This window comes from Triplophysa dalaica, chromosome 19 (genome assembly GCF_015846415.1).
Source record: "Triplophysa dalaica isolate WHDGS20190420 chromosome 19, ASM1584641v1, whole genome shotgun sequence".
Taxonomy (NCBI): Eukaryota; Metazoa; Chordata; class Actinopteri; order Cypriniformes; family Nemacheilidae; genus Triplophysa; species Triplophysa dalaica.
The window spans coordinates 6,152,597-6,168,797 of record NC_079560.1 but is presented as its reverse complement, the minus strand read 5'-3'; the positions used below and the strand labels follow the sequence as shown (position 1 = coordinate 6,168,797).

Below are 16,201 nucleotides of genomic sequence, written 5' to 3'. Positions count from 1 at the left end.
TCACTCAGCCACTAGTCCTGATACAGGCTGGTCAGACCCAGATGTGCTGTCTGTGTGTGGAGGGTCAATGATGCTTAAAACCATGGTACTGGTGCTCTTATTGGACCTGATGGCAGTAAGCAGGTTCACAGGGTGGAACGCATTGGACGTTGGTTTTTCTGCTTCAGGTTCCCATGCCAGTTTACTCCATGACCTGATACCTCCTTGTCTACATGTCCTTTCCAGACCCCGTCTGGGTTCTACCGACTCCACTGCTGAGACACCGACTCGTTTGTGTCTCCTCCGGAACCAGCAAGAGCCTGTGCTGCTGAAACAACAACCTCCACCAGGTTTCCGTCCGTGGGTGAGCAGAGCCAGCAGGTCCCTCTTGAAGGTCGTGTTGAGGGCGGCGTAGACCAGCGGGTTGCATACCGAGTTACTAAATCCAAGGATCTGAACCACACTGACCAGAAGAAACTCAGAATCAAGATCAAGATCTAGCTGACCTGTGTTCAGAGAACAAGTAAGGTACGGTATTAACAACATGGTAAGTCAAATGAGGTTAAAACACCAAATATTTTATAATTTAAAGGTACAGTTCTATCAATATTCAAATTATTTTAGTATTTACACTAATACCCTATTTATTTACCCTAATACCTAAACAAGACTAAACAAACGGCAAAACAAAGGCCCACGATGGGGTAAAACAGAACAGGATACAATAACTACAAAAGGTACACAGGAACTGGACTAACTACACTTAAACCAAAATACAATAATTATCAGGACTTACAATGAACTAACACTCAACTACACTTACTTGACACGGAGTAACAAGAACAAGAGCAACATCAACAGCGACAGGAACATCAAACAATGCACGAGCCACGAGACAAAGAAACATGAGGACTCTTTATAGGGGAAACAACAGAGGATCGAAACGAGCAACAGGTGCTGGGGATTAGCACTCAGGGAAAGCTGACGAGGGACAAGATGTAGGGAACAATGACGAGACACGAGAAAGATCACTCAATCTCACACAAAACCATAGGTTATGCCATGACTCCACTCAAACAACAAGAATAAACATGACATGATAGTGGAATCATGACATAAGCCCCCCCTTTAATGAGCACCTCCAGGTGTTCATCAAGGGGTAACTAACGAGACAAGACTGACTGGGAAACAGACAAAAATCAGACAGACAAGGTGAACATGACAAGGGGCATACAAGATATGATAACAAAAGGGTTGGGGTGAGATAACAAAAATAACAGACATGGGAGGGGGGGCGGGGGCAAACAAGAAAACACAGGAAGTCCAGAAGGGGCAGGGCCGGGCGGGGAAGTCCCAGCCCTGGGGGACGCGCCAGGGCGCGGAGCCCCAGGAGGCTTGACAGGAGTAGTCCCAGCCCTGGGGGACGCGCCAGGGCGCGGAGCCCCAGGAGGCTTGACAGGAGTAGTCCTGGGGGGAACTGTCCTAGTCCCCTGCAGGACTGCCGGGCTGGACCAGGGCTGGAAGGCCGGCTGGACAGGGCTTGGTGCTGACGGCGGCTGGGCAGCCGGGCTTGGCGGCGGCTGGGCAGCCGGGCTTGGCGGCGGCTGGGCAGCCGGGCTTGGCGGCGGCTGGGCAGCCGGGCTTGGCGGCGGCTGGGCAGCCGGGCTTGGCGGCGGCTGGGCAGCCGGGCTTGGCGGCGGCTGGGCAGCCGGGCTTGGCGGCGGCTGGGCAGCCGGGCTTGGCGGCGGCTGGGCAGCCGGGCTTGGCGGCGGCTGGGCAGCCGGGCTTGGCGGCGGCTGGGCAGCCGGGCTTGGCGGCGGCTGGGCAGCCGGGCTTGGCGGCGGCTGGGCAGCCGGGCTTGGCGGCGGCTGGGCAGCCGGGAGCGGCGGCGGCTGGGCAGCCGGGAGCGGCGGCGGCTGGGCAGCCGGGAGCGGCGGCGGCTGGGCAGCCGGGAGCGGCGGCGGCTGGGCAGCCGGGAGCGGCGGCGGCTGGGCAGCCGGGAGCGGCGGCGGCTGGGCAGCCGGGAGCGGCGGCGGCTGGGCAGCCGGGAGCGGCGGCGGCTGGGCAGCCGGGAGCGGCGGCGGCTGGGCAGCCGGGAGCGGCGGCGGCTGGGCAGCCGGGAGCGACCTCTGGCGGCGGCTGGGCAGCCGGGAGCGACCTCTGGCGGCGGCTGGGCAGCCGGGAGCGACCTCTGGCGGCGGCTGGGCAGCCGGGAGCGACCTCTGGCGGCGGCTGGGCAGCCGGGAGCGACCTCTGGCGGCGGCTGGGCAGCCGGGAGCGACCTCTGGCGGCGGCTGGGCAGCCGGGAGCGACCTCTGGCGGCGGCTGGGCAGCCGGGAGCGACCTCTGGCGGCGGCTGGGCAGCGACCTCTGGCGGCGGCTGGGCCGGGCTCGGTGCCGGACGGACCGTCACCTTCCCACAGCGCCCCCCCAAAAAATATTTGGGGTTTGACACCACCGGACTCGGGACCACAGGACTCGGGACCACAGGACTCGGGACCACAGGACTCGGGACCACAGGACTCGGGACCACAGGACTCGGGACCACAGGACTCGGGACCACAGAACTCGGGACCACAGGACTCGGGACCACAGGACTCGGGACCCCCTGGTTCCCGGCTGACCTCCGCTGTCTCTTCTTTTTCAGCCGAGCCACCCGTCTGGTGGTCGGCTGAAGGAAGGAGGTAAAGGGCAAAGCCGGTTCCGGGTTGGAGGCCTCAGAGGAAGACCCTGAGGAAAATCTCCTCCCCCGCTTGCCACGGAGACCAGTGGGTGGTGGTGAAGAGACTGCAGAGGATGGGGAGAGGCCCATGACCCCGATTTCTAGGGAATGACCCTCGGGGATGGCGGCCAGCGGAGAAGGAGAGCAGGACTCGACTGAGACCCTGGGCTTCGGCCGATTCATGGCGTACCTGATCAGTTCGTTGAAGCCCAGCGGTCTCAGCATCTGCATCTCCTCCCGCGTCAGAGGATGGTTGAGGCCGCCATTGAACAGGACCATCTGTTCCTGCTCATCATGGACCATCTCCCCTGCAGTCTCAAAGAAGCGATCCGCGAAGCCAAGCACGTCGCCGTATCCCTGACGAACAGTACACAGGCGACGTGCCTGACTTGCGCGTCTCGCCTCCATGCCTGCTGGGTTCAATCTTGGCGCGTTCATTCTGTCAGGATATGTCTCAGAGAGAACCCAATTGCAGGCAGACACAGACGGTGGTGAAGGGGTTAACAGGTTTATTATAACAATAAACAAGACTAAACAAACGGCAAAACAAAGGCCCACGATGGGGTAAAACAGAACAGGATACAATAACTACAAAAGGTACACAGGAACTGGACTAACTACACTTAAACCAAAATACAATAATTATCAGGACTTACAATGAACTAACACTCAACTACACTTACTTGACATGGAGTAACAAGAACAAGAGCAACATCAACAGCGACAGGAACATCAAACAATGCACGAGCCACGAGACAAAGAAACATGAGGACTCTTTATAGGGGAAACAACAGAGGATCGAAACGAGCAACAGGTGCTGGGGATTAGCACTCAGGGAAAGCTGACGAGGGACAAGATGTAGGGAACAATGACGAGACACGAGAAAGATCACTCAATCTCACACAAAACCATAGGTTATGCCATGACTCCACTCAAACAACAAGAATAAACATGACATGATAGTGGAATCATGACAAATACCATTCTAAATCCTTCTGCTATTTTTGCTATATTTTAAAGAACTTAACCAAACAACATTGGCACCCATTTATTTTTAATGTATGGTCACAAAACCACAGAGAAATTTCTTAATTTATTTTCATTTGTGTTCCACAGCAGTCATATAGAAGTTTAGAATGTCATGAGGGTGAATACATGTATTTTTATCTTTGGGTAAATTATCCCTTTAAATCAAAGTTATGACACAAATACGGCACTTTAGATTGCAAATAATTAAATGTGTGACTTCCACATTATACAACGTAAAGAAAAAATGTTCTTATTACAACATTATTTTAAGTTCAAATTAATTTAGTATTTAGTAAATGAAGCAAAAAAAAAACTAAAATATTGGTCTGCTATGGAACTGCACAGTAATACATTTAGATGCTTAGGTGAGGAGATAATGTAAATATACAGTAGCATTACTTGACCAATCAGCATCCAAAATATGAAGTATTCGTTTTTTCAAGTACAGTACACGATTTGCTGAAACAGAGTTTCACTTATTATGAAGCTTAGCATCCCCTTCCGTACCGTTTCATTTTTAAAGTCTTATTTACATACTGAAGAGGTTCCACGCAATGTGTCTTCGGGCCAATGTTTTTGAATGTTATGGAGTTGGTTATGTCGTCTTTTTAAGTGTTTTTGTTTTAGTCGAGAAGCACAGCCTGTGTTTTCTATGATGGTAGTAAACACCCAAAGAGAGCTGCATAGACGTTACAGGCAAGAAGATTTAGATGTATGAAAGGGCTCAATACAGTTCTGCGGTTACAATAAAGACACAAATTAGGAAGTAAATCCCAGAACACGCGATCTACAAAAAGACCATTGAAGCATATAATCTTCGGGAAAATCAATGCTTTCGCTTGCTTCTTGCCTAGAGGAGTGGGTGCAGATGGAAGCACGAGTTTTGCTCTAAGTGTCATTAAATAGTTCCTGTCTGAAAGGGGAGATCAGAGTGCTGTGTCAGAGACACAAAATGATTTATTATGAAATTCACTGCAGTTTAATAAAGCAAAGAATGCGTGATAGAGGAGAAACTGTCAGTAATTTCAGTTACATAATGCCTGATTCATGAAATATTGATATTCTATATTTATTCATACCTCGTGTTCTTTTAAATTATATGTGCAGATTTACCTTAAAGTCCCAGTGAAATAAAAAACGACAATGATTATTTTTTCATGAAATATTGCAGCGTTTATTATAAATAGCTTTTCAATGTGGGTCATTCACTTTTTAATATTCATGTGCCCTTATGATCTATAGGTAAAATCTGAAAATGCACTTCCGTCCTGTAATGACTATCCATCTTAAATGACGTATGTTAGACATCTTGGGCATTAACTCCTCCACTTAAACTGTCAGTCAGCAGCCAGTTCCATTTCAAAATACAACGGCTGTTTTATACATCCAATCAGATCGCAGAGAAAGATGAAACCCACATCCGCTATTTTTCTCATTCGACATTCCATTTTACTGGAACGGTTCAAATAATAATCACTGTAGCAACGTTTTGCCATAGCGCAGCTGTAAACAAAATAAAGGAGGACAACAATTTAAAATGGTTTTCTTAGTTTGCCTATTTTTGACAACTTTAACAACATTTTGGAAAAATTACAGAGGTGCTATTAAGCCTAAAGCGTCACTGAAAGGTAGAAAGTAAGAAAACAGCTTTCATGCTAAAATCAGTTTTATGCTTATATTGTCAACTGCGAGGGTCACAAGAAAGGACAACTAATGTACTAATATTCTCTAAACTTTTCAGCTATAATGGTACCTGCACTAAAGGTTGAGAAGAAAATGTCCTCACATAAAGGACACGCAGGTAATATAAAAAATCTGGAAGACACGCAAATGTGAAAATTGTTTGTGGTCGAGACCTTGTGAGAACAGAGAAAGAGGGATCATTTCGAGTACAATAGCAAGGAAGAGAGAACAGCTCAAAATATTTTATGTTACCATAGTCGAGCAGCAGGGAGACCAGATGGAAAGGTGCCCAGCAGGAAGCAAAGAGCAGCACCACGGTGGCCATCATCCTTATAGCACGTTTTTTTCTCCTGAGAACAAGAGCCATTCCCCTAGTTACAGGCATGTAAAATAATAACAGTTCCACAACACAGGAGAGTTGATCAAATGGTGTCAAATCATGCCTGCCTACATATAAAGGATGCTGTCAAAAGAAAGCACAATTGCTTGAATCATATGGACAAACACAAGCTCGGACTCTATATGAACAAGGTTTTAAATTATCTTTTGTGAAAAATATAAATAAATCTGCCATTGACCGAAAATTTTCAGTCATGAATTTGGCAGACGCTTTTATTCAAAGCGACTTACATTGCATGATACTATACATTTGTATTTGAGTATGCGAGTATGTGCAATCCCTGGGATCGAACCCATGACCTTGGCATTGCTAGCGCCATGCTCTAACCACTGAGCTTCAGGAAAGAATCAAGTATTCAGGCCTTTAACGAATATCAGTTTTCATTATACTGAATGTTACTTCATACAAACTATTTCCAATTTGAAGGCAAAAATCACAGACAATGATCCTAAATCAAAAACTTTCTTATAAAGTATTACTTGATCAGCGGTCAAATGACCTTGTAATCTTGTTGATTTCAGATCCTGGGAGTGTTTGGAACATGACGTCATGCACTTTGTGCTTTCCCCAAAGCTCTTTCATAATCTTCCAGTACAGGATGGCCATTGTCGCCAATGGAGCCAGGAAAACCAGAACGGATAGGCAAGTAGTGTAAGCTCTTCTCTGCTGCCGGCTTGGCCAGACTTCCAAACAACAGGTGTGGTGGACATCGAACAGGAAGTCATATTTCACCTGGATGGTAAAATGTATAAAGATTAGTTGGTCTGTGTCCCATACAAAATTCAAGTCTTGGCTCACATTAAAACAATTTTAGGATGCATTTTTAAGTTTGACAGCTTCAGTTCTCCATAACTTTCATATACAGATAGGGCTAGAATATTTTTTGTGGCATTGAAGATGATGAATACAATATGATATAGGGGAAATATAGTATAGTGATATCGTGCTTTTTATATATATTTTTATGTCCGTACTAATAAGAGTAACATTAGGAGATAACATTCTGTAGTCCATTTTTTTCTAATAGAATAAAGTTGATAATTCTGTCATATTTACTAGTTATTTTGTGTTGTTTACCTGAATAATTTTGACTCATCACTGATTGGTATTTGTGAAGAGTTAAGAAAAGCATTTTAATACTTGATATACTCTCTCAAACAGCGAGTCATCAATGATAATTTGGGGCTGGATAAAGAATGATTGAATGCAAGACATCTTTTGCAAGATGCTGAGTGTTGACTGACAGATTGAAAGCTGCACGCACAGGGACGATAACCAGAAAAGCCAAGAAAACATGATGGGATGTCATAATACTTATGCATATAATCATATAATGAATAACTGAGCCTTATCAGAATTCTTCCTTTTAAACCTAATTATTCTGAATTAATAAACATATCTCTGTTGTTGCCAGTAATTTCTGTGCGTGAGTAAAGAGTAAAGCTTGAGGTGTGTCTGTTGTATTACATGTACATTTGGGGAAAGAGGATGAGTAATCTTTAAATAAATGTTTGCCCTGTTGTGGTCAGTATAATGGTCATGATTGGTACGATTACATCCAAAGGAACAGAAGATGTATAGCGATATCTTTTAAGATCTCATATTTACCTCCACTTTCTGGACAAACCACAAGGGAGCCGCAATTATCAGGGCAGCCATCCACACGGTGACTATAAAGCAAACACAGAGGCTTTTTTTCTAAAGTAATATAAACATTTTCATTCTTTGACTTTTCACAAAATTTAGAAAACAACGCTCATAAATACATCTGTTGGTCGACAGTTCCATTATTTGCTTCTGGATGTTTCTACCAGTCTGGATATTCCACATTTTCCACTGTTCTTCAGTGTTTTTTTATATTCTGATTTTATGTGGTATAATGTATTTCTGATAAATCCACCCTTGTAGTATGTGGTATATGGAAAAAGCTCTAGTCTGATTTTCCATCCTTTAGTCTAAGTGCCTGTTGACATGCAAAAGCTCCAATATTGGGACACTTTTATATCTTAACCTCATAACCACTCATCTAAACTATTTGTCTGTCTATTTCTCTCCCTTTCTCTGTTACTCACCCAGCATCTTAAAGGCATGGAAAAGGAAGTAGCTGTTGCGGACGTGCAGGGGATAAAGGATTCCCTGGAAACGCTCTACAGCAATGCATGTCATGGTGAGCATGCTGGTCGCAATGGCGGTCACCTGGAGGAATGGTATTAGCTTACACAGAAAATCCCCTGTAGATAAAAAAACATGTAAACGAAATCACGTTTTTTATATAATTGGCAGTGCGGCTCAAAGTAAGGGATTCAAAAATTGCATTCTTATGTTGAATATATGAATATATTTAACAACTTATGAAGTTATTTCAAAATTTTGTACGGATAATAAATGTATTGTGGTCCAAATGGACAAAAGAGCACCAGAGTGGTCTGGCAAGATAATTACATGGACATGGAAATCGGCCACTAATACCAGTTTTTCACTACACTGATCCTACATAATTCCACATGCACCCACTAGCATCACTAGACTTGTCTAGTATTCCAGGCACACTGGAGATGACTTTTTTTCGAATAGGCTGATCATTATACAAAGGTCAATGGCTCTTATAAAAGGCTGAACACAACATGATACATGCTAATTAGGAGAACTTGGTAACACTTTACAATGAGGTTGTATTTGATAACATTAGTAAATGCATTAACTAACATGAGCCACCAATGAGCTATATAGCTTTCCAGTATTTATTCATCTTTGTTAATGTTAGTTAATGTCAATAGAATTAAGCTGTTCATATTCATGGGGTACATGATTATAATATAATATATATAATGTATTCATAAATGCTGAAATATCCGTGAACTAACATTAACAAATGCTTTAGAAGTATAGTTCATTGTTATGTCATGTTATCGAATGCAATAACTTAAAGTTAACAAATACAACCTTATTGTAAAGTGTTACCGGAATTAGCTATTATTCATATTTTTTCAAATGAAAACATTTCATGTCCATTGAAATGGATTTAACAGAATTATTTGAAACATGTAGATTGTGGCAAATAAGATTCCATGAAAAGTACTTCGTCGGGTTCATTTACGATTCACCAGCAGCACATCTCTATAGGGATTGAGGTTTCACATCTCATCAAAATCTGCTTGGAACTCTAGTTTGAGTGGACATAACACTGTTGAACATAACAAGTTCAATATAGTTATTGAGGTCTAAGATAGCAATGACTTGTTTACAAACATTAAATAGCATAAAAATGACAACTCTTTAAGAAACATGAAGATACATTCTACCAAGTCCATGAATATTAAACAACTTGGATATAATTCATCTCAGCTAGGCATGGGCTGGTTACCCATTTCAACGTTTAAAAAAAGGTCACTGCGTCAAAACCACTAAAATGTGTGTTTTTTTAAGGTTAACATAAATAACTGGTTATCTGTTCTTGTGGCGATGATGTGTCATGACTACAATCATAACTCGATTTATTCTCTTAAGGATCGCCTATAATTTCAAGTTTTGTGCACCAAGTGTGATTTTGTTTTCATAAGATGTGTTGTTGCATTAAAAAGGTGAATTGGATTTCTAAAACTATGTAAACATTTACGACCACTTGTAAGGGATGCTTTACATTGTGACATAATGTCAACCTTTAATGTAATCCCATGCACAAATGAAAAGCTACCTACCTGCTAACCAATTGCTGAAGAAGTGCTGTAATAGTGTTGCAGGAACACATACAATGGAGATGAGAAGGTCACTGAGCGCCAGAGAGCAAATGAAGAAAGTGCTGGGGGACTGCAGAGCCTTCCTGCGACATAGAAGAACCAGCACAGATCCGTTGCCCATAACTGCAAGCCCAAAGATGAGCACATAGAGAAGACCAAAGACGGGAAGAAGGGCGCTTGGGAGTCTGGGAACTGCCACCAAAGGAGGGATGGAATATTCCTGTATGAACTTCCAGCGGGAGAGGTTGGAGGCTTCCAGCATAAGATCCAGGAGCTGGGAGGTCAGGTTCATTGTGATGGTTTGCAAACGTCAAGATCTCAAGATGCTTGAACTCCAAAATTTGTTTAAGATTGCATTAGAGTTAGTCAGAATAAACTGTCTAACAACAACTCAATTTTTTTAAGTCTACATTACTGACTTGTTACGTCTACCCTTTAATGATCTTTCTCCCGTTTGAAATGATGGCTTACGGGCATTTATCAAAGGATTTTCTTGTTAAGGATTCGATAAGAAAATGCCCTTATCTTTTTCCTATTATGGAAGTGCTCAGAAAGCATTGACTTGAAGCCTGTGGGGACAAAACCTTTTATTTATTCACACAGGCTGAGACTCTGCTTGAGTAACAAAAACCTCCTCCAGCAAAAATTGTGTGATACCTTTGTTGTGATGAAGCCCCACTGGTCACTCTTTGTGATATCATAAAAATGTCCTTCATACCCTAACACAGCTGGTCTCTATAACATGTTGACTCATTTTTCTATGCTTTTAACAGAGAAACATTAATATATGTTTTCAAATTATTGTCGAAATGCAACATTAAAATCATACAATCTAACACAATACCTTGAATTTAATTTTACATTTGTAAACGAATAGGCTCACATACGTACATATTAAATCATATAAATACGCCACGTGACTATCAAAGATAGACACAAAAAATGCGATAGTTCAAAATAAAACAATTATTAGTATAGTGTTGCGTTAAACTATTTTGTATGGTTGTTTTGCAATAGCCTATTGAATGCAGCTGTTCTTTTTCAAAATATATTTATAAGCAACTTATTGTTTAAAGTTATATACCTATACGTTACAAACGGTTGTTAAAACAAGGCAGAATTAAGAAATAACACAACAGGTCATGCAACTCATTCTTTTGTTTCTTGCATTTACTGTATTTTCGTTTTGCAGTTATAAACAAAAACAGTCGCGTCCATATGAAACAATTTACTTACTGCTGTGTGATCTAGTTCTGCTATTTCATCAAAGTTTCTCCGACGCGCACCTCCACTTGCTCCGAGTCTGAGAGGACAGATGCTCCCACGATGACAGTCTTACCTGGAGTCTCTTGACACTCCCATTTGTTTGTAAATGTGCAGTAAAGTGACATTCCCTTTGGAAAGCCGGATTGGTCAAAGACATTGACCGTAATAGGCATCTAATTTGATTCGAGTTTAATTGGATAGCCTTGTCTTATAATGACAGAGCATCAATACTGTTGATTTCAGCACAATTTACGATCCATAATCAGTGACAGAGCATTAATGTAAACTAACCCTGCCCTGGGCTGTGAGGCACCTCAGCAAAATAGTTTTTGATCAAAATTGTATGTATTTGTTTATTAAGGAAGCCTAATGACATCACAATTGTGAGCATTATATCCTATATATATATATATTATAAATTAGCAAATAATTATATGCTAGACGAAGGGATTTTATGTAATACATTCATACAATAAGGAATTTTAAAGATTTCAATCTAACAGGATGGAGATTAGCAGACTACTTGGTTAGAATAATGTGCATTGTATGAACTTTACATGCGAGTTTAAAAATACAAAGTGTATCACATCAAATCGATTTTTTTACATTAAAGTAAAGACGTTTGAAAAATAAAATAGGTAAATAATTTCTAATATTTCTAAACATTTCTAAAATGTTCAGTACGTAACCATATCTGCAAACTTTTTCTCTCTATTAGCCATTTCTGTTGGAAACATAAGATTACGGGTTACTTCACATTATACATTTCTTTATCTTTACAAATTTTACTTGGCATCAAAGATTGCTGACCATTGTGAACTGAGGTAAGGTAAGGAGACATTGATAAAAAAAATGTGTACTGCTCAACAGTGTTGGGTGTAATTAGTTACCAAGTAATTAGTTACCATAATTTAATTAGTTTTCCCTTGAAAAAGTATAGTAAGGGATTACTCATATGTTTTCTTTAATTTAATTACAATTACTTTTGATGTAATTAAACTAAATACTTTGTTAAATATATGTGTGTGCAATAGTGTAATTGACATCAAAATTCAAAGTCTTACTTTAAAATCTGTGATTTAATGTATAATTCTCACCTTTGTAATAGTTTGGTCAGTTAATAATATTATTTATTATTAATTATTATATTATTTCATGTCTATCCTTGAATCACTTAACTAATCAAGGTTGATGTAGGATATAGAAAGTAATTAGTAATGAGTAACTAAATACTTTTTGGACAGAGTAATTTGGACAGTAATCTAATTACACCATTGAATATGTAATGAGTAACTAGTAATTAATTACTTTTTCAGAGTAATTTACCCAACACTGCTGCTCAATAACTGTTGTTTATTTTCACCACAAAAATCAAATAAATTACAGATTGCATATTCATGAAAAGTAATCAAAAGTCTAAAACCACCTTGGTTCTCTCTGCAGGTGTTCGGAAGTGGTGATACTGCTGCTTTGGATGGTTGATGATCATGTGTTCCAGCAGTGAGCAATTTAGATTTATCTACTAAATAAACCTCTGAATTGTCTTTGGTTTATCGACTTTTATTGAGTTTTGTTATTGTTCTCATGCCGTGCTGCGTGATTTCCAACTCTTTTCAATTTGCCATTAAAATAGTAGAAGTGGCTATTGGCATCTGAAGTTTGATTCTCCTTTTCTATATTATTTTGTGTAACTTGTGTAAAACTGTTCAAAAATGCCTGCAGTGATTTCTGGATTTTGAGAGTTGAATTTGGGTGCACAGTTGCTGGGAAATCTGATTGTGGAGTGGTATTATATGAGATCATTTGTTTCATCTTCTCTCTACATCTTTTCAACCCCGATGTTGTGCGATGAATTAGTCCAAAGCAGCCGTCTTCATCTGTAAGCAGCAACCCATCTGCTTCTGGTGATTGATGGATTTCTGTTACTTCAGTGCACTCGGTTTTCTCTCCGGTGTCTGTCACTGTTGGCATCATTTCTGTAGTTTGCATTGATGTCCTTCCTAGAATGTTATCCTTTTTTACCTGTGAGCTCTCTGAATCTTTTGTATATTCTGTTATATCTGCCAGTGTGATGCTGTTGATGTATGCACTTAAAGTTGTCACTTGGTTATTTGGAGGATCTGGCATTGATGTCAAGATTTCTGTTGTACATTCAGTTTCAGAAGGCTCTGTTGATATTTCTATCACATGATCTGGCAATGTGACAATATTTTCATATTGTCTTAGGGTTGATGATGTTACTGATTCATCTGTACGTTTTGGATCGCTATGTTTTGAAGTTATATCAACAGATTCTGATTTCATATCTTTTTTTGTGGTAGTTTCTCTCACTACAGGACTAACATTTTTTGGTGTTGAAATCTCAATTTCTGTTGTACATTCAGTTTCAGCAAATTCTGTTGTTGTTCCTGTAACACGATCGTTGACCATAGGTTCATGTTCTCTTATGGATGTTGTAGTTACTGGTTCATTCTTGTTTTTCTGTTCAATATTTCCTGAAGTAAATTTATCATTCTCTTTGTATGTGCTAGTTTCTATCTCCACATGTTTTATATCTTCTGGTGTTGATATCTCAATTTCTGTTATAGGTTCAGTTTCAGCTAATTCTGTTGTTTTTCCTATCACATGATCGATGACTGTTGGATCATGTTCTCTTGAAGGTGTTTCAGAAGATAAATCAACAAATTCTGCATTGCTCTCTTTGTATGTGGGAGTTTCTATCTCCACAGGTCTTATATCTTCTGATGTTGATATCTCAATTTCTGTTGTACATTCAGTTTCAGCAAATTCTGATCTTCTCTTGAAGGTGTTGGTGCTACTGGTTCATTCTTGATTTTCTGTTCAATATTTCTGAAGTAAATTTATCATTCTCTTTGTATGTGCTAGTTTCTATCTCCACATGTTTCATATTTTCTGGTGTTGCATCTCAATTTCTATTGTAGGTTCAGTTTCAGCAAATTCTGTTGTTGTTCCTATCACATGATCGATGACTGTTGGATCATGTTCTCTTGAAGGTGTTTCAGAAGATAAATCAACAGATTCTGTCTTGCTCTCTTTGTATGTGGGAGTTTCTATCTCCACAGGTCTTATATCTTCTGATGTTGATATCTCAATTTCTGTTGTACATTCAGTTTCAGCAAATTCTGTTGTTGTTTCTGTAACACCATTGATGACCATAGGTTCATGTTCTCTTGAGGTGTTGGTGCTACTGGTGCTACTGGTTCATTCTTGATTTTCTGTTTCATATTTTCTGGTGTTGGCATCTCAATTTCTATTGTAGGTTCAGTTTCAGCAAATTCTGTTGTTGTTCCTATCACATGATCGATGACTGTTGGATCATGTTCTCTTGAAGGTGTTTCAGAAGATAAATCAACAGATTCTGTCTTGCTCTCTTTGTATGTGGGAGTTTCTATCTCCACAGGTCTTATATCTTCTGATGTTGATATCTCAATTTCTGTTGTACATTCAGTTTCAGCAAATTCTGTTGTTGTTTCTGTAACACCATTGATGACCATAGGTTCATGTTCTCTTGAAGGTGTTGGTGCTACTGGTTCATTCTTGATTTTCTGTTCAATATTTCCTGAAGTAAATTTATCATTGTCTTTGTATGTGGTAGTTTCTATCGCCACATGTTTTATATCTTCTGCTGTTGATATCTCAATTTCTGTTGTACATTCAGTTTCAGCAAATTCTGTTGTGGTTCCTGTAACACGATCGTTGACCATAGGTTCATGTTCTCTTATGGATGTTGGTGTTACTGGTTCATTTCTGTTTTTCTGTTCAATATTTCCTGAAGTAAATTTATCATTCTCTTTGTTTGTGCTAGTTTCTATCTCCACATGTTTTATATCTTCTGGTGTTGATATCTCAATTTCTGTTATAGGTTCAGTTTCAGCTAATTCTGTTGTTTTTCCTATCACATGATAGATGACTGTTGGATCATGTTCTCTTGAAGGTGTTTCAGAAGATAAATCAACAGATTCTGTCTTGCTCTCTTTGTATTTGGTAGTTTCTATCTCCACAGGTCTTAAATCTTCTGATGTTGATATCTCAATTTCTGTTGTACATTCAGTATCAGCAAATTCTGTTGTGGTTCCTGTAACACGATCGTTGACCATAGGTTCATGTTCTCTTATGGATGTTGGTGTTACTGGTTCATTCTTGATTTTCTGTTCAATATTTCCTGAAGTAAATTTATCATTCTCTTTGTATGTGGTAGTCTCTATCTCCACATGTCTTATATCTTCTGATGTTGATATCTCAATTTCTGTTGTACATTCAGTATCAGCTAATTCTGTTGTTTTTCCTATCACATGATCGATGACTGTTGGATCATGTTCTCTTGAAGGTGTTTCAGAAGATAAATCAACAGATTCTGTCTTGCTCTCTTTGTATGTGGTAGTTTTTATCTCCACAGGTCTTATATATTCTGCTGTTGATATCTCAACTTCTGTTGTACATTCAGTTTCTGCAAATTCTGTTGTGGTTCCTGTAACACGAGTGATGACCATAGGTTCATGTTCTCTTGAAGGTGTTGATGTTACCGGTTCATTAATGTCTTTCTGTTTTGAAGTTAAATTAACAGATTCTGACTTGATGTCTTTGTATGCGGTAGTAACTCCCTCCACAGATCTCATATCCTCTTGTGTTGATATCTCAATATCTTTTGTACATTCAGTTTCAGCGAATCCTGTTGTTGTTCCTATCACATGATCAGTAGCTGTAGGTTCATGTTCTTCTGAAAATGTTGGTGTTACTAGTTTATTTATGTCTTCATGTTCAATATGTTCTAAAGTTAAATCAACAGGTTCTGTCTTTATGTCTTTGTATGTAGTAGTTTCCCTCTTCACAATATCTTCTTGTCTTGATATCTCAATTTCTGTTGTACATTCAGTTTCAGAAAATTCTGTTCTTGTCCCCATCACGTGATCAAGGACTGTAGGTTCATTTTCTCTTGGTGTGACTGGTTTATGTCCAATATGTGCTGAAGTTAAATCAGCAGGTTCTGACTTCCTCTCTTTGTATGTGGATGCTGATGATATCACAGATTTTGTTGCTTTGATCTCGTCTGCCGTCAACAGGTTTGCACGTGTAGTCGGTATTTCAGTATTTAGTGCCTCATTGGTTCCAAGATGGGATCTCCAGCTTACAGTAAAAAACCTTTTGTCAATTTGTGGATTTATTTTTCTTTTAACTAATACTTTGCTTTTATGTGTTGAGTCAGGTTGAGAGTGTGTGACGTGACTTGAGGCGATACTTAGGATCTCACCTGTGTCCATAATCTCACCATCTAAATGATCTTGTGATTCAGCTGTGTTGTCCTGCACGTTGGATCTTAAAATATGCTTCTCTCGAAAAAGCCCCGTTCTTAGTAAATGCGAAATT

The 16,201-nt window shown here is 40.4% G+C and overlaps 1 protein-coding gene across 1 annotated transcript; it reads right to left on the bottom strand.

Annotated features, from left to right (window-relative positions):
• LOC130408190 (pyroglutamylated RF-amide peptide receptor) lies at window positions 1-9,849 on the bottom strand. Its single transcript, XM_056731672.1, has 6 exons — window positions 9,512-9,849; window positions 7,886-8,044; window positions 7,422-7,483; window positions 6,313-6,545; window positions 5,666-5,763; window positions 1-485 (listed from the first exon to the last, which is right to left on the bottom strand). Exons 1-6 carry the CDS (start codon window positions 9,840-9,842, stop codon window positions 1-3), a joined length of 1,368 nt encoding a protein of 455 aa, XP_056587650.1. The 5' UTR covers window positions 9,843-9,849.
• Between the last annotated feature and the right edge of the window lie 6,352 nt (window positions 9,850-16,201).